At 42.9% G+C, this 19746-nt stretch overlaps 1 protein-coding gene across 2 annotated transcripts in view; it reads left to right on the forward strand.

Annotated features, from left to right (window-relative positions):
* The first annotated feature begins 10716 nt into the window (after window positions 1-10716).
* LOC107528725 (E3 SUMO-protein ligase RanBP2) overlaps window positions 10717-19746 on the forward strand; it is a 65086-nt gene continuing 56056 nt past the window's right edge. Inside the window, exon 1 of one of the 2 annotated variants that reach the window (XM_087820674.1) lies at window positions 10717-10821. In XM_087820674.1, the coding sequence (XP_087676800.1) occupies window positions 10750-10821 (72 nt within the window). In that variant the 5' untranslated portion in view covers window positions 10717-10749. The remainder of the gene's footprint in view (window positions 10822-19746) is intronic. The other variant, XM_087820673.1, reaches the window with a different exon arrangement.

The following is a 19746-nucleotide window of genomic DNA, read 5'->3' on the forward strand; positions in this document are numbered from 1 at the left end:
TGTATTAGCTACATACAAAACAGTTATAAAATTGTCCTTGGTTTTTCAATGATAAATGGAAACCAGAATTCTCCAATCGAACAAGGTATGCAAGGATTTTTTATGTTCTTTTTTTTGTTAAAAGCAAAATAATTTACTGGAAAATAAAGATAAGGGCCGAATGAGCATGCCCCTAATGGAAAAGGGGTATTTTCACAGAACCAGTATTTTCCCCATCCCACCTCCATCAGAACGCACCGTGGGGCCCGCCCGGTGTGGCTCGGTTGGCTGGAGCATCGTCCTGGGCGCCGAAAGCTGCGGGTGGGATTCCAGGCCGGGCGGGCGTGCGCAGCGGGCCCGTGTTTCTCTCTCTCGGGTCAGTGGGAGCATATCCTCAGGTCAGGGTTGAAAAAGAAGGAACCCCCCATGCCCTTGGCCATTGGGTCTAGAACGTGCAATGCTGGTGCACACACCTGTGACCGCGGGCACAATACAGTAGAAGGGAGGGGGAGTGGAAATGGGAACGGCGGGCCCCTGGGCGCACGTGGCGGGCGAAAGGGGCGGCTTCCCAGCGGGGACCCGCTGGGTCTGGAGGCGCCCCGGCGGCGTCCTGGCCCCGTGTCCAGCTGGGCGGCGGCCGCCTCACGACCGCTGCCCGTCGAGTCGGAATCTGACCGGTGTCGTCGGCCGGCACCGTCGCTCGCCACCGGCTCTCCTCCGTTTACTAAGAGGCGCGGCCCCCAGTCCTGCACTGCACCCCGGGCCCGCCCTGCCCGTCACCTGCGGATTATTCCGACCGTCATTCTCAGTCTGGCTCCTTCCGTGGGCTGTTCGTGGCCATGGTGAGCCCCCGTCTCCTCAGCCGCCGCTGCGCAGGGCACCGGGTCCCACCGAACGAGGGGCGGACAGGTTCCTTTCTTAGCAGAGAGGGCGCGTCTGCCAACGCGGCGTCCAGCAAGCCTTGGGGCGCTCGGGGCGCCGGGAAAGGGGCGCGGGACGGGGGCGCTCGGGGCGCTGGGACCGGGGGCGGGACGGGGGCGCTCGGGGCGCTGGGGCTGGGGGCGGGACGGGGGCGCTCGGGGCGCTGGGGCTGGGGGCGGGACGGGGGCGCTCGGGGCGCTGGGACTGGGGGCGGGACGGGGGCGCTCGGGGCGCTGGGACTGGGGGCGGGACGGGGGCGCTCGGGGCGCTGGGACTGGGGCGCGGGACTTCGTGCTCCTCACGCAGAGGTCCGGGGACTCCGGGCTCTGAGCTCCTCGCGCCCAGGGAGGAGAGAGGGGTAATTACAGAATGTGGGAAGGACCGTGACGGACTGAGCGTGGGGTTTTGACACTCACAGCGGCCGCCCCGCCAGCAGAGGGGGAGGGAAGGCTTCCTAGGAGAGCTGGGATCCGAAAGCAGACCACAGGTCCGCGGAGCAGGGGAGGCGCCAGAGCCCCCTTCCGTTTCCCGCACCTAATACCGAGTGGACCCCTACTTTTCCCTCCCACAGCCTCCACCTGTCTCCACCCCTGAGCACTCCAAAATGCATCGCTTCAGCTGCAGGAAGGCCCCCGAGCCCTTCTGGTGACTCGCAGCCGCGCCTGCTCCCTGCGCGCTCCCTCGGCTCCACTCGGAGCCAGCACCAGCCGACGCTCCCGGGGCCGCGGCGCTCGGCCCGGCCCGCGGGCACCAGCCGGCGCAAACCCCGCTCCCTCCCAGGGTCCCCGGGCCTTTCGCTGGCAGGCCCAGCCTCTCGTTAGGCCTCTGTCTCCCAGTGGCCGGTGGGCATGCTACACAGACCCGTCTCAGATCCGGGCCAGCCTCCTGTAATACGTGCGCTCTTCTCACTTTTGAGACTCAGCTCAACTCTCACCCCATTTTAAGCCTTGCCTGACGTCTTCGAGCAAAATGAGCCATTCTTTGTGTCCCTAATTCTGTTGGCACCTCTATTTCAGTAGTTGTTAAGTGCACTGTATATATTTTTCCATTCCCACCAAAAGGCTGGCTCCTGGAGGGAAGAACTGGGTGGTTTTTCTTTGTATCCTCTCTGCCTCTCGCAGTGTCCAGCGGCCAGGCCAGTAGGAGCCCAGAGGTCGCTGAGAGACAGACGGAATGTCTGAGCAATGCGCATCACCTCTACTTGTTTTAACTATTCTGCAAAGCTGTAAGAATTTTTAATGCTTAGAACCAGCATAAAGACCAGAGCCAGGATTTTCTGCCTAAAAACAAATGTCATCCTTTCCAAGTACTTACAATGAATATTAAAAGCAGGATCCAAAATCTTATACAGGATCATCATAAATATTTGCAAAAAGCATTTTAAAAATAGGGCAGAAATACATGAAAATCGTTCTTAAATTTTTTTGTTTAGGGTTTTTTGGGGGGTAGGGAGGAGGGCTTTACTGAGGTAGTGTTCTTCAGTTGGCCAACATGAATGTTAGGTTACAGCAATGGCAAGTGCTGTTTTATTTTCTGAACGTATCCTGTTATGAGTTAAACATGTATCCTACCATATTGTTTACATCTTTTGTTGTTTTGGCAAATTTTCCTCCACCTATGGATCAATGGTGAGTTCAAAGCAGCTCCTGTCTAAATGATTACAAATTCTTACTTAGAGTTGAAAGAAAAGCATTGTTCCAGGTGTGCTCCAAAAACTACTGTGATCACCGAAACCTTAAAATCTTATATGGTGGGTCACAAGTTCAGTGCCTCAGACACACATCCCTCCTTCCTCATTTTCTATAATTCCCAGGGAACACTAGTCAGCACAAGTGAGCGAGCTAATGCGTCCTGACCTGCCTCACCTGAGACTCAACTTCTCCGCTGGGCAATCCCAGTATTTTAGAACGAGAAAAGGTAGTTAGTTTCTCCTCATTTCGAAAACTTTGGGATTTCCTGCTTTACTTTCTAATCTTGCTGTCATATTAGAACTTGTGATGCCACAAGATCAAGTAGGAGATTCTTCTCCTAATGACTATAACTAATCTTCACTGCAAAGGCAAGTGGCTTCTTAAATCTAACATCGTAACAGGCAGGCGATTATAAGTCATAGAAATGTAACTCAAAGACGTGTAAGTCATAAAAGTGTAAGTCATATTTATACAGTCCAAGATGGGGATCTCAATCACAAAAACATCAGAGACATGCATGATGAAAGGAACAGCTTATTAAAGGGATATTCTTTTGCTACATACCTTTAACAACATATCCGACCCCATAAGAGGGATTATATTAGACTAAAGGTATCAACATTATGAAAATTATTCACACTGCATTCCAATTAATAAGTCCCCAATTCATACAACCACACATTTAATCAGGAGTGGTACTGTTCTTGAACATTAGTCTCTATTTTTTAAATTTTACATGGATATTTCCCTGTAGAACTGTATACACAATTCTAAGAAGCTTAATGAGTTTCCTATACTAAATAAAAGGACGCAAATTAGAAGTAGAGAGAATGCAGCACATTCAAGAAACATTTATTGAATGTCAACTTTTGTCAGCCCCTGTGCTAGGAGATAATAAAACAGCAATAAACTTTCAGTCCTTGGAAAGCTCAGTTTATCAGGGGCCATAAACAATGCATCAGAATACAGTGTGATAAGAGCCAACATTAGATATATGGTGGGGGGGAAGGGAGGAAATGAGGGGATATCTGTAATACTCTAAACAATAAAGATAAAAAATAAAAAGAAGAAACAGGAGTGGGATAGAAAGATTGCTCAGAGGAGAGAATGGTTAATTCCAGGGACTCTAGATTTCCTAAAGCTAGTGATGGCTAGACTGGGGTTTGAAAGACACTGAAGGAGCTTTCCAGAAGGAGAAAGGGGAAAGGGGCTTTCCAGGCAAGAGAACAGCCTGCAAAAAGAACCTGATGAGCCTGGCTCGTGTGGCTCAGCGGCTGAGCATCGACCTAGGATCCAGGAGATCGAGGTTTGATTCCGGGTCAGGGCACATGCCTGGTTGCAGGCTCGACCCCCATTTGGGAGCAGGCAGGAGGCAGCTGATCAATGACTCTCTCATCATTGATGTTCCTCTCTCTAAAATCAATAGAGATTTAAAAAAAAAGAAAAAAGAACCTGGTGAGAATTTCCATTTAGGTGGGACCCAGGAACCAAAACTCAGAAGGAGGGAACCTTCTCCAACTGATGGAGTTATAGGTCTGAGGGACAAAAGTAATTGGTGCTGCTTTTGTTCCAACTCTGTCCTCTGGATGCTTGGCCCCAGGCGTAGGAGTGCATGGCAGAGCTGGGTGTCTCAAGTCTCAGTTTTCTGACTGGGAGACTAAAACGAGAAGCCTCCGGAAAGGAAAGTAACAGGGAAATTGCTGAGAGAGAGTTGGTCGGGGAAGTGACCCCATTAAGTTGTCTATGAACTGCAGGGTTCCTCCCTGAGCTGCTCCTGCATGGATCTGGTACTGTTTTTTTTTAATTTTTATTTTTGACACCATTACAGATGTCCCCAATCCCCCCCCCCCCATAGCCCACCTTCACCCAGCCCTGACCCCCTCCTTCTGGCTATCACCACACTGTTTCCTGTGTCTATGAGTTTATGCATATATGTTCTTTTTTCAATATATTTTTTATTTTTAGCCCTGCTGAGCATGGCTCAGCGGTTGAGCATCGACCCAGGATCCAGGTGATCGTGGTTCGATTCCCGGTCAGGGCACATGCCTGGGTTGCAGGCTCAATCCCCAGTTAGGGGCGTGCAGGAGGCAGCTGATCAATGACTCTCTCATCATTGATGTTTCTATCTCTCTCTCTCCCTCTCCTTTCCTCTCTCTGAAGTCAATAAAGATATATTTTAAAAATATATATATATTTTTTATTTTAAAATTACAGTTGACATGCAATATTAGTTTCAGGTGTACAACTGCATGATTAGACATCTACATAACTTATGAAGTGATCACCCCAATAAATCTGATGCCATACACAGTTATTACAACATTGACTATATTCTCTAGGCTGAACTTGACGTCCCCATGACTATTCTGTAACTACCAATTTGTACTTCTCAATCCCCTCACCTTTTTCACTCATCCCCCACCCACTCCCTCCCATCTGGCAACTGTCAAAATGTTCTCTGTATCCATGACTCTGTTTCTATTCTGCTTGTTCATTTATTTTTATTTACTTTTTTACATTCACTATTATTTGTATTAGTTTCAGGTGTACAGCATAGTGGTTAGACAATCATTTACAAAGTGTTCCCCCTGGTATTTTCAGTACCCAACTGGTACAATACACAGTTATTAGAATATTATTCACTATACTTCCTATGCTGTACTTTACATCCCCATGACTATTTTGTAACTGCCCATCTCTAGGTCTCAATCTCTTCACCCTTTTCACCCATCCCTCAAAACTTCCTCCCCTCTGGCAACCATCAGTTTATTTTTTGTATCTATGAGTCTGTTTCTGTTTTGCATAGATACTTATCCAAAGAGGACATACAGATAGCTAACAGGCATATGAAAGGATGCTCAACATCTCTAATCATCAGAGAAATGTAATTTAAAGCCACATTGAGCCCCAGCTGGTTTGACTCAGTGGTTAGAGTGTTGGTCTACAGATCAAAGGGTCCTGGGTTCGATTCTGGCCAAGGGCATGCACCTTGGTCACGGGCTCCATCCCAGCCCCGGTTGGGGCATGTGTAGGACCAGTTGGTATGTTCCTAGTGACCAATCGGTATGTATCTCTCACATCGCAGTTTCTCGCTCTCTCCCTTCCACTCTTTCTGAAAGCAACGGAAAAAATATCCTCCGGTGAGGGTTAAAAAACGAAACAAAAAGAAAAAAACCCACATCGAGACACCACTTCAAACCTGTCAGAATGGCTATCATCGTGTCTCTCTCTTTCACTCTCGCTCTCTCCCCTTCCCTTCCTCCTTTCCACTCTCTCCAAAAAATCAATGGAAAAATATCCTTGGGTGAGAATTAGCAACAACAACAGCAGAACGACTCTCATCAGTAAATCCACAAACAAGTGCTGGGAGGTGTGGGGAAAAGGGAACCCTCAGGCGCTGCTGGTGGGAGTGCAGCCTGGGGCAGCCACTGTGGAAACAGTATGGAGGGTCCTCAAAAGATTAAAAATGAAGCTCCGGCCCGGCCGGGCATGGCTCAGCAGTTAAGCGTTGACCTGGGATCCAGGCGATCAGGGTTCGATTCCCGTCAGGGCACATGCCTGGGTTGCGGGCTGCAGCTGATCAATGACTCTCTCATCGATGTTTCTATCTCTCTCTCTCCCTCTCCTTTCCTCTCTCTGAAATCAATAAAGATATATATTCTTTTTTTTAAAAAAAGAATCTCCGTAGGACACAGTGATCCCACTTCTGGGTATATATCCAAAGAAAGTCAAAACACTAAAACCACCCCTATGTTCACTGCAGTATTATTTACAATAACCAAGGTATGGAAGCAGCCCAAGTGCCCATCAATAGACAAATGGATTAAAAATATGTAGTACGTATACGCAATGGAATATTACTTGGCCATAAAAAAGAACAAAATCTGACCATCTGCGATAACATGGATGGACCTGCAGAGTATTATGTTGAGTGAAATAAGTCAGCCAGAGAGAGACATATGCCAGATTTCACTTACACGTGGAATCTAAAGAACACCCTCTAGGTCCATCTGTGTTGTTGCAGAGGGTGAGATTTCATTATTCTTCATGGCTGAATCATACTCCATTGTATGAATGCACTGCTTCATCCACCCATCTATTGATGGACACTTAGACTGCTTTCATATCTTGGCTATTGTAAACATTGATAAGATAATCATGTGGATGTTTATGTCTTTTCTTTCTTCTTTTTTTTAAACCCTCACCCCAGGATATTTTTTCCTTTGCTTTTCCGATAGAGTGGGAGGGAGAGGGAGAGAGAGAGAGAGAGACATCGATGTGAGAGAAACATACCGATTGGTCGCTTCCAGCACATGCCCCAACCGAGGCTGGGATAGGGCCTGCAACCGAGGTATGTGCCCCTTGCCAGAATCGAACCCAGGATCCTTAAGTCCGAGGGCTGATGCCCTAACCACTGAGCCAAACCATCTAGGGCAAGTTTGTCAGCTTTAAATCTTTTCAAAGAACCAACTTTTGGTTTCATAATTTTTAACTACTGTTTTCTTTTAAATAATATTTAAACTTTTTAATTGTGGTAAGAAAATATGTAACATAAAATTTACCATCTTTACCATTTTTAAGTAGTGTTAAGTATCTGCATTATTGTTCAGCAGCTTTCCAGAACTTTTTTATTTTGTAAAACTAAAGCTCTATACACATTAAACAACATTCTGCTTCCCTCTTCCCCACCCCCTGGTACTCGCCATTCAACTTTGCACTTCTATGAACTTGACTAGTTTAGATAGCTCATAGAAGTGAGTACTTGTATTTGTCTTTTGGTCACTGGCTTATTTCCCTTAGCACACTGTACTCAAGGCTTATCCACGATGTAGCATGTGACAGGATTTCCTCCCTTTTTTAGGTGGAATAATATTCCATTGTATGCATAACCACAATTTGTTTATCTGTTTATACAAACAGAAATAAAATTTCTGGATCATATTGTAATTCCATTTTATTTTTAAAATTTTTATTTGTTTAAAAATATGTCTATTGATTTCAGAAAGAGGAAGGGAGAGGGAGAGAGATAGAAACGTCAATGATGAGAGAGTCATTGAGCAGCTGCCTCCTGCACGCCCCCCACTGGGGATCAAGCCTGAAATCCGGGCATGTGCCCTGACTGGGGATCGAACCTCGATCTCCTGGATCATAGATCAATACTCAACCACTGAGCCTTGCTAGCTGGGCTGTAATTCCATTTTAAACTTTTTGAGAAACTGTCATGTTTCCATAGTGGTTGTGCTATTTTACACCACCACCAACAGTGCACAAGGGTTCCAATGGCTTCACATCCTTACCAACAGTTGTCATTTTCTGTTTTGTTTTGTTTGTTTTTTAGAATAGGCATCTTAATGGGTGTAAAATAATATCATTTAAATTTTTAAATAATTTTTTCAATTACAGTTGATATTCAATATATTAGTTTCAGGTGGATAGCATAGTGGTTAGACATTTATATAACTTATGAAGTAATCACTGTTTAGTCTACTAACCCCCTTACACCATACATAGTTATTACAATATTATTGACTATATTCCCTATGTTCTATTTTATATTCCCATGATTATTTTGTAACTTTTTTGTTGCTGTTAATTCTCACCCTAGGATATTTTTCCATTGATTTTTAGAGAGTGTAAGGGAGGGAGGGATGGGAGAGAGACAGACAGACATTGATGTGAGAGAGACACATTTATCCCATCCCCCCTACTCACTTCCCATCTGACAACCATCAATTTGTTCTGTGAGTCTGTTTTTGTTTTGTTTGTAAGTTTATTTTGTTTTTTAGATTCCATATATCAGTGAATTCATATTCTTTGTCTGACTTCTTTCACTTTGCATAATAACTGCTAGGTCCATCCATGTTGTCACAAATGGTACTAAGTCCATCAGAGATCTTGGTCCTATTATTTCATTTACCTAGTAGGCATCTCCACTTGAGTATACAAATGGCACTTCAAGTGAAATAAATCAACTACCTAAAATAGGATTTCAGCCCTGGCTGGTTTCGCTCAGTTGGTTGGAGCATCTTCCTACAACAAAAGGTTGTGTGTTTGATTCTGGGTCTGTGCACATACCTAGGTTGCGGGTTTGATCCATGATCAGGGTGACTGTGAGATGTTTCTCTCCTCTCTGTTTTTCTCCCTTCCTCTCTCTCTAAAATCAATAAGCATGTCCTCAGGTGAGGATTAAAAAAATTATTTAAAAAATAGGATTTCCACCCCAAACAGGGTTCTCTTACATGTCATTTCTGTTAATGTCTACCAGTCATGCTAGTAACCTCAGACTCATCATTTCCCTTCCTCTTATTCACATCCAATATGACTGAAATAAAACAAAATACTGTTTTTTCCCTTTTGCTCATTGTAGAAAATTTGGAAAATACAGAAAAATAGAAAAAAATCCGTAACAATAATACCCTAAACTTTCAGTTAGAAATTTCAACATACTTAATTTGCTTTCTATTTTCCCAGATAATTAAGAGCCTACTATATATAGATGTGATCTTTTAAAACCTAAAAATGTCTTCACCATTGGAAACATTTTATAAAACTTGTTTTCAACTGAGATTTTAAAATTCAAATTCCAAAAGTAAACATTTTTAAAGGTTTGGAAAATACTGATGACTCACCATTTTGAATGATTACTGTTAACATTTTGGTGTATTCTGTTTTGCTAATGAAATATAAATTTAGGGGGCATTCATATATATGTACAGATACATGTAATATAATCATCCAAAAAAACAGTATTTGTGGCCTACCTTAAATTACGCACTTTTAATTTTTTCACATGCTCCTTCAATAGCATAAATTTTAACATGTATGCTTCTTCATACATCTGACCTATTTAACTAATTGTCTCCAAAAGGTTCCAATTGGAACACACCAAAATGTGCTAAAAAGAACCACCAAAACTTTTGAGAACCCATCAGGTAAAAGATCATTTCATTGATGTAGTTCAGCGATTTTCAACCCTTTTCACCTCCTGGCACACATAAACTAATGATCAAAATTCTGCCGCACACTGAAAAATACATTTTTTTGCCGATCTGACACACATACACAAAAAGATATAATTTTGATTCATTCACACCGGACAGCTATTGTTGTTGGCTCTTGTCATTTGTCATTTTAAAGACAAATATTTTTATTCTTATTACATTTTTAATTGACTTTTTAGAGAGAGGAAGGGAGAGATACAGATCAATCCGTTGCGTCCGGAAGGCACCCCACAGGGGATCAAACCCTCAACCTGCGCACGTGTCCTGACGGGAATCGAACCAGCGACCTCCAGGTGTACCCGACAGCGTTCAACCAACCGGGCCAGGGCTGCCCAGGGCTCCTGTCTTTATTTGACAGTCAAGGAAACATAGGTCAGTGCCCCTGACTAGCCTGGTAGTGCATGTTTTAAAAATTGTGGTGGCACTCAGTTGAAAATCGCTGATCTCTTGGCTGGCGCCGCGGCTCAGCGGCTGAGCACCGACCTACGGTGCAGGAGATCAGGGTTCGATTCCCCAGTGGGGGGGTGCAGGAGGCAGCCGATCAATTCTCTCATCATTTATGTTTCTCTCTCTCTCTGTCTCCCTATGACATCGGTAAAATCTTTTTTTTAAAAAAATATATCTTTATTGATTTCAGAGAGAGGAAAGGAGAGGGGGGGAGAGAGAGATGGAAACATCAATGATGACAGAGCCCGCAACCCGGGCATGTGCCCTGACCGGGAATCGAACCCTGATCGCCTGGATCTTAAGTCGACGCTCAACCGCTGAGCCACGCCCCGGCTGGGCAAAATCAGTAAAATCTTTAAAAGAATCGCTGATCTGGGTTCCCCTTGGCCCATAAACACTTCTTTTCCCCCAGGCGCTGCCTACGCTCCGACAGCGAAACGCAAACCTGATCTGGAAGCCTGGAACCGGCGGCCGGAGCCCAGGCGGGAGTCGGCGGGACGCGCGCAGCGAGCCGCGGTACGTGCGCAGCCGGCCGCCGTCACCGTCTGCGCGGCGCCTAGTGCTTACGCAACACGCACGCGGGGCGGTGCGCTCCTCTGCCGGCGACGGCGCTGCGTCAGGGGCTTTCAGGCGCTCGGCTCCAGGAGACGGCGACTGCTGTGGGCCTCGGCGCCGGCCTCTCGCGCCCTGGGAGCCAGGTCGGCGGCGCGATGAGGCGCAGCAAGGCGGAGGTGGAGCGGTACATCGCCTCGGTGCAGGGTTTCGCCCAGTCGCCCCGAGAGGTGAGTGGGGACTGAAGAGACGGCTGGCTTCCGCCCAGGCCCGGCCGCGGCCCAGCGTGGCGCCCGCCTCATGGCTCCCGGCGGCCGCCGCTCCCTGGCACTTAGGTTGTGGCGCCGTCGGGCTCGCGCGGTCCGGTGGGCGGCGTGGGGTTGGCGAGCTTGAGGGCGACGGGAGGAGGGGTGAGCCCGCGGCGGGCGGCCGTTGGTGCCAGCGCTTCCTCTTCCTCTGGCCCCCTTCCGACTGCCCTCACCCGCGGGCCCACCCTGGCCCGGGTTCCTTGGGCGCGGGCGGCCCGCGCGGCCTCGTCCCCGGGCTTGGGCGGCTGCCATATCCGGCGGGGTTCTTTTCGTCTCCCGGACAGTTACCCGCCGCGGCGGAGGCGGCGCCTTCCCGCCTTGGGGGTTGGTGGAACCCTGCGGGGACTGACAGCCCCCGGGTGGGCTTTTGCTGCTGTGACCGGACCGTCGTAGGCGCCTAGGTGACCCGAAGCAGGGGCAGCCACGTTTGCAACTGCGTGGCTCATAGACCGCGCAGGGACACTGGAAATCCTCTCTGTTTTGAGGCGGGCTCTCCCCCCGCCCAGCACTCTTTGGAAACTTGTTGTTTTTTTTTGTTGTTGTTTAATAAAACGGAATCTTGGGAATTCTAAGTTTACAGAGCGTTGTTACTATGTCTTGAAATTTTTAACCTTTTCAACCACATGCTCTTACGGCATTTTTCCTGTTGTAAGATAAACGGTGTGCTACGCATGTTTTGTATTCAACGTGACTTAGCGATTGGGTGTGTAGTGTGAGGAAAAAGGAATTAAGGGTGGCTGCACAGGATCTTGAGTCGGTTTCCCTTGTGGTTCAGTCACCTGCCCTTTATGAGCTGTGGGATTGAGGCATGTTAAACTTATTTCATCAATAAGATGGAGTTGTATTGATAGGAGCATATAGGATATTGAGCAAATAAGCACATAGTAAGCACTAAACAAATGTTAATGTTGAAAGGAGTCATTCTGACCTGTTGTGAGCAAGGGCCTTTGAGAATAGAGGTAAATGAGGAAGTTTAAAAAACACAGGAAGATCAACATAATTGTATCTTTTATCATACACGATACTTAGTTGTCTTACTTTGTGCTCCCAACAATCCTGTGGGTATTGACACCTGGAGAGATTAACGATTCCTGTCCAGGGTCGGTAGGCGGCCCAGCGGGATTTCGGTACCGGGTCTGATTTAGCTGCTTTTAGGAATAGTGGAGTAGGCTACAAGCTGTTCCTCCAGAGGAGAATAGGTACCTACAGATTGCTGTAGTCATGAATGCAGATGTGGTATCTGAGTCTAACAGAACCTTATTAAGGGTTTCTGCACCCCTGAAATTAATACAGCTTTGTAAAAAAGGAAGTTTAGAGCTTTCATGAGATTGTTAGTGGGCACCCTGGCTCCCACAAATTAAGAACTGCTGGTCTAGACAGAAGTTAGAATGTTCTTGGAACTACCTAGCTTTTCCATCAAATAAAGAGGGTTGGGGGCAAAATTTTAAGGATTGGTTGTTATCGCCAACTCTCTTTTACATTTAAAGAGTTTTATTTTAATCAGATGTTTTTGTTCAAACAAGGAGAAATCATTCACTTTAGAACCAGGGAATTTTAGTAGAATATTGATTAGCAGGTAAGTAACTTTGGAACTTGTGGTATTCAGTAAAGGTACTTCTAAGTAAAATGACAAAAAAGGGTGCTTTGGATAGCTTGGAAGGGAGATCGTGGAGGCAGCAGTGACAGGCGCTGTGAAGAGTAGAAAGAGATTAGTATTTACTTGGCTCCCCTTTGGCAGAGACCAATCGTGCTTTCTAGGATGTCCCAGTTCTGGGGTAAGGTGATGGATTCATACTCTCACATTTTCCCTGGCATTCATTGTGCTTTCATTTGTTCGTCTCTTTTGTTCTGCCATTTTTCTAATCCTCTATACCAGCTTTTGCCCTTGTTGAAATTTTCACTTGTATTTCTTTAATTTTTATTTTTCCACGTGAGTTCTATTTAGTTTTCCTAGGTTTCTGTCTAGTTGGCTTCCCATTCCAGACCCCTACTTTCTACTCCTTGGAGGCAATTTGACAGCTCTTAGTTGTTTGTTCTGTTTACGTCTGTACTTCTGAATAACATATATACTTTTCTTTTTCTTTTTTTGGTTAATCCTCATCTTAGGATATTTTTTCCTTTGAATTTTTTTTTTTTTAAATTTTATTTTAAGGGAGAGTGGAAGGGAGGCAAGGAAGGAGAGAGAGAGAGAGAAACATCGATATATTGATTGGTTGCCTCCCACATGTGCCCCGACTGGGACGGGGATCATACCTGCACCCCAGGCATGTGCCCCTGATCTGGAATAGAACCCAGGATCCTTGCACGGGATGACGCTCTAACCAGCCAGGGCTACACTTTTATTTCTCCTTTCCTTCATTTTATACATTTTCTACTCTGTTCTTCCAGACCTCTGTCCACAGATGTTTTTATTCCCCCCCCTTGTTCTTCCAGTACTGTTACTATAATTTTTAGTTAAGTGAATATTTAGTGTTTATATAATTACAATAAGGTTAACTATCTTTGTATTTGAGTTGTCTTTATTGTGTAGTTTTATTTTTTCAGGAGTTAATAATTGCTTTATTTTTTGCTTTGTTTAGTTTTCTGTGATATATTACTAATTCTTTACCCAAACTCAATTTAAACTCTCAAGTGTGATCAAACAGTTTACATCATCCACAATTTCAAGTTAAAAAATGTTTTTTCAAAGCGCCTTCCTTCTGGAGCATTCTTGTTTTACTGCTCCAACCTGGAGTGGTTTCTGTTTCTCTTTGCTACATAGCTGTGTTCCCGGGACTTGCCTTTATCATCGTCTTGAGAAATCCTGCCTCATTTCTGTGTTAGACTTTTGGTTTCTTGTAACTCTAGTCCTCTTAACTTCCTCTGTTTTGGTATAGCACAATATCCAGTTTGCTTTGAGAAGGAATGAATGGGATTTTTTTTTTTAACAGCATGTCTGAAAAATGTCTTTACCTAATTTAATTAATAGTTTGGTTATCAGATTCTGGGTTCCAAATAATTGTTCCAAACTGAGGGTTTTGAGAGCACTGCTTAATTTTCAAATCTTTTGTACTATTGTTAGATACCTGATGTGATTCTGGTTCATTGCTTATAGGTTTTGTGAAAGGTTCATTTCAATTGGCACACATTTCCTTCAGTTCTGGACATTTCTTTGAGCCACCATCCGTCTCTTTTTTTCTGTCATCTTTCAGATGTGTTTGCTTGTTTATTTTTTTAATTAAATTTAAAAAATTTTTAAATTACAGTTTACATTCAGTATTGTTCTTTTTAACAAATATGTTTTTTAAAATTGATTTTAGAAAGAGAGGAAGGGAGAGAGTGATGTGAGAGAAACATTGATCGGCTTCCTCCTGCACACCTCCTATGAGGGATCGAGCCCCCAACCCAGGTGTTGTAACCCTTTGGTGTGCTGGGACTAGGCTCAAACAACTGAGCCACACCAGTCAGGGCTCAATATTTTCCTTATTAGTTTCAGATATATAGCATAGTAATTAGAAAATCATGTACTTAACAGAATGGGCCATCCGATGCTTCAAGTTCCCACCTGTCCCCATACATAGTTATGATATTATTGACTATATTCCCTATGCCGGAATCTACATCTCTGTGACTGTTCTGTAACTACCAGTTTGTACTGCTTATCCCTTCACCTATTTCACCCAGCTCCCCAGCACCCCTTCCCTCTTGTCCGTCTGTTCTCTGTATCTATGAGTCTGTTTCTATTTTGTTTATTTTGTTCTTTGATTCCACATATCAGTGAAAGCATAATTTGGTTCTGATTTGATCCCCCACATTTTCCTCTCTTATTTGTGCTTCTTCTGTTTGTTCTATTTTTGAAAGAGATTTCCTGTAACCTTATCTTCCAGGGGAAGGGGTTTGGAGATTCAGTACCTAGACTTTACTTATCCTTACCCTCCCCCTTGTCAGGTCTCCACAGTTTGGAGCCCATCAGTTTATACTGAGAACAAGCCCATTTACTTCAGCTTTTTACAAGGAGTGTGTGTGGGGAGAGAGGAGTAAATTGTGGCATTTTTCAAGGTCTGAACAGTTTCTATTTTTATAGCCTCACATCAATTCCTGATACTTAGTAGCTTAAGTGAATTCAAGCATTTGCTTACAGTGGCATAAGATGTCATGGAAAGAACCACATTGACTGCATCACAGATCATCCTGTATGGCATCACCTCTGCTCCTTCTCAGCTATGTATGTATTCTTACACAAGGCATTTACCCCCTGGGCTTCTTCAATTCCTTTGTGAAATGAGCAGATTGGAGACAGATTTATCAAGTTTCTCCCCAATTTTATGGTTCTGTATATTAGTCTTTAATAACTGTTGTTATTAAGATAGTCTGCTTTAATGAGGCAGTTCAAAATAGATAATGGAGTTCATTTTTTTGTATTATGTATTGACATGGTGTCTAGTGGGAATCTATTTTTAAAAAGGGAGAAGAAAGCTCTGTTCCTTTTAGTGCCATCTTGACTGCTATGTATTATCATAAATTTCCTTGTATCTTTGAAATTTATGAGTTCATGAGGGTAGGGGGAGGGAGACTATGTATACCCAATTCTGGTATATTCCTTTGCTTTTTTAAAAGTATTCCTGATTTTCTTGACCTGGTTTTGCATTGTTAAGAATATTGAATGAAGTTTAAGATTGTAGTTCTTTAGATGTATAATATACTCTGTTAAGAAAGATGTGGTGTCAATACCATCATACTAAGATCACTTGGAATAATTTTCTGAGTATGTGTCACTATTTTGACATAAAATTAGAGTATATATATGTTTTTTATTGATTTTTAGAGAGAGAGGAAGGGAGAGGGATAGAGAGATAGAAACATTTATGAGAGAGAAACGTCATCGATTGGCTGCCTCCTGCTGGGGATCCAGCCGGAAACATGGGCATGTGCCCTGACCAGGAATCGAACCAGTGACCTCTTGGTTCATGGGTCGGCACTCAACCACTGAGCCACACCAGTCGAGCTAGAGTATATTTTTAACAGCTGTATTGAGATATACTTCACATACCATACAGATGAGTTTTGGTATGTTACTTTATTGATGTTTTAAATTGTGAGGAAAATATATGCAGTATAACAAAATTTGCCGTTTTAACCACTTTTATACAGTTCAGTTGTATTACATTCATGTTGGTCAGCCATCACCATTATCTACATAGTTAAGGTTTTGGGGAGCCTAAAGTTATGCATGGATTTTTGACTGCATGGGAGGTCAGTACCCCTACCCACCCAGAGGTCAACTATCTTTGTAAAACTTCTCATCACTCGCAAAAGAAACTTGGTAACAATTAAGCAAAAACTCTCATTCCCCCCTCGTCCCCCCAGTGCTGGTTACCTCAAATCTACTTTCTTTCTCTATAAATTTGTCTATTTTAGATACTTCATTTAAGTGGGAACACACAATATTGTCTTTTTGTTTCTGGCTTATTTCACTTAGCATGTTTTAAAGATTGTAGCAAGTGTCAGAACTTCATTCTTTATTATTACTGAGTAATAATTCTTTGTATGTATATACCACATTTTGTTTATCCTTCATCTTTTAAAGGATACTTGGATTGTTTCACCTTTTGGCTGTTATGAGTAATGCTGCTGTGAACATGGGTATACAAATATCTGTTTGAGATCATGTTTTCAGTTTTTTGGGGTATATATAATGGTGTGCAATTCCAGGATCATATTCTTTGTTTAGCTTTTGAGGAATCACCAAACTTTTCCACAATGACTGCACCATTTTACCTCCCAGCAATGTAAGAGGGTTTGTTCCTCTACATCCTTGCCACGTCTTGTTATTTTCTTTCTTTTTTAAAAGAAATTTTATTCTAGCCAATCCTAGTAAGTGTGAAGTGGTTTCTCACGGTGGTTTTGATCTGCATTTTCTTGGATCCTAGGTCGATGCTCAACCACTGAGCCACGCCCAGCAGGGCTGCATTTTCTTAATTACTAATAATATTGAGCATCTTTTCTTGGCTTTTTGGCCATTTGTATATCTTCTTTAGAGAAGTGCTATTCAGGTTCTTTACCTTGTTTTGTTTTTTTTGGTTTTTTTTTTAATCCTCACTCGAGGATACTTTTTCCATAGTTTTTCAGGTAGACTGGAAGGGAGAGACGGAAAGAGAGAGAGGGAGAGAGGGAGAGAGAGAAACATAGATGTGAGAGAGAAACATTGATTGGTTGCTTCCTGCATGCTCCCCCACCAGGGCCAGGGATGGAGCATGCAACTGAGGTACATGCCCTTGGCTGAAATTGAACCCGGGACCCTTGAGCCTGTGGGCTGATACTCTAACCACTGAGCAAACTGGCCAGGGCTTTACCTTGTTTTTTAATTGAATATTTGTCTTTCTGTTGTTGAGTTGTAGAAATTCTTTATATATTTACGATATGATTTCCAAATATTTTTCTAATTTTTTAGGTTGTCTTTTCACTTTCTTTATGTCAGTTGATGCACAGTTGTTTTTACTATAGATGAATTCCATTTCATCTATTTTTTTCTTTTATTTCTTGTGCTTTTGGTGTTATTTCTGAGAATCCGTTGCCAAATCCAAGGTCATGAAGACTTACCCTTATGTTTTCTTGAATTTTAGTCCCTATATTTAAGTTGTTGATCATTTTAAGTTGTGTATGTTGTGAGGATGGGGTCTGATTTCATTCTCTTGTGTTTGCAAATTCAGTTTTACCATCACCATCCATTGAAGAGGCTATTCTTTTCTCATTGAATGGATTTGACACCCTTGTCAGGAATCGGTTGACAATAGATTTATGGGTTTATTTCTGAACAAGTTCTCTTCCATTGGTCTACATGTCTTGCAGATATTTTCTCCTGGGGTATGACTTGTCATCATTCTCTTGACAGTATCTTTTGCAGAACAGAAATTTTTAATTTTAATGAAATAGGTCTTATCAATTCTTTCATGTATTGTGCCATTGGTGTATCTAAAAAGTCATAGCCAAACCCGTGGTCATCTAGATTTTCTCCTGTGTTATTTATTAGGAGTTTTATAGTTTTGTGTTTTACATGTAGGTCTGTGATTCATTTTGAGTTAAATTCTATGAAGGGTGGGTGTGAGGTCTGTGTCTAGATTCATTATTTTGGATGTGGATGTCCAATTGAAAGACTCGACTTCATTGTATTGTCTTTGTTCCTTTGTTGAAGTTCTTTTGACTCTATTTCTGTAGTTCCATTTCTGGGCACACTCTTCTGTCCTGTTTTACTTACCTATACTTTTGCTAATATCACATTGTTTTTATTACTCTAGGTTTGTATTGAAGTCAGGTAGTGTCTGTCCTCCAACTTTATTCTCCTTCAATATCTTGTTGGCTGTTTTTTTTGTGGGTTTTTTTTTTGCCATTCTACATAAACTTTAGTGTCAGATTGTTGATATCCACAGATAATTTGGTGGAATTTTGGTTGGGATTACATTGACTCTATAAATGGAATTGGGAAAAACTAACATCTTGTCAGTACCCAGTTATCCTATTCATGAACATGGACAGTCTCTCTGTTTATTTTATTCATCAGAATCATGGATCTTGTACATATTTTGTTAGATTTATAACAATTTTAATTTTTTTTGGTGCTAATGTAAATGGTATTGTTTTTAATTTTTAATTTCACTTGTTGCTGGTATATTAGGAAAGTGATTGACTTTTTAAATATTATCTTGTATCCTGCAAACTTGATATAATTGTTTATTTCCAGGAATGTTTTTTGTTTCAGATTTTCTACATAGTCATGTCATCAGCAAACAAAGACAGTTTTATTTCTTCCTTCCCAGTCTGAATAATTTTTTTAAAAACTTCACCTGCGGATATGTCTTTACTGACTTAGAGAGAGGAAGGGAGAGGAGGGAGAGAGAGAGAAACATTGATTGGTTGCTATCTGTCACCATACATAGAGAATTTTTCTTGTGATGAGAACTCTTAAGATTTACTCGCTTAGCAACTTTCAAATATGCATTATAACATCATTAACTATAGCCACCATGTTGTAAGTTACAACCCTATGATATTATTATTATTATTATTATTTTTTTTTAAATACCAGGCCATTTCAGCCAATATCTCTGTCTCCATCTTTTTTTTTTTTTTTTTTTTTAAATATATCTTTATTGATTTCAGAGAGAGGAAAGGAGAGGGAGAGAGAGAGATAGAAACATCAATGATGAGAGAGTCATTGATTGGCTGCAGCCTGCAACCCGGGCATGTGCCCTGACCGGTAATCAAACCCCGATCGCCTGGATCCTAGGTCCGACGCTCAACCGCTGAGCCATGCCCGGCCGGGCCCTATGATATTATTTTATAACTGGAAGTTTGTACCTTTGAACTCCCTTTACCTATTTCACCCTCTCCCGTACCCCATCTGTCAGCCACCAGTCTGTCCTATCATCTATGAACTTGGTTCCTTCCTTCTTTTTTTAAATTTTTTTTTAAAGATTCTACATTTAAGTGAGGTGATGTGTTATTGGTCTGATTTATTTCACTTAGCATAGTGCTTTCAGATTTCATCCATGCTGTCTCAGATGGTGAGATTTCATTATTTTTCCATTGTATATAAATAACTACCTTTTCTTTCTCCATTCATCCGTCTATGGACACTTAGGTTGTTTCCATATCTTGGCCATTGGAAATAATGCTGCAATGAACATGGGGGTGTTCATATCTTTTCGAGTTAATGCTTTTGTTTTCTCCAACCATGTACTTTTAATCTGTATGTACTTTTTTGTTTCGTTTTTTAAAAAATATTTTTATTAACTTTTAGAGAGGGAGGAAGGGAGAGGGGGAGAGGAACATCTAGGCTGCCTCCTACATGACCCTACCCGGGATCAAGCC

Source organism: Miniopterus natalensis, chromosome 9, assembly GCF_054644295.1.
Source record: "Miniopterus natalensis isolate mMinNat1 chromosome 9, mMinNat1.hap1, whole genome shotgun sequence".
NCBI classification, from domain to species: Eukaryota; Metazoa; Chordata; class Mammalia; order Chiroptera; family Miniopteridae; genus Miniopterus; species Miniopterus natalensis.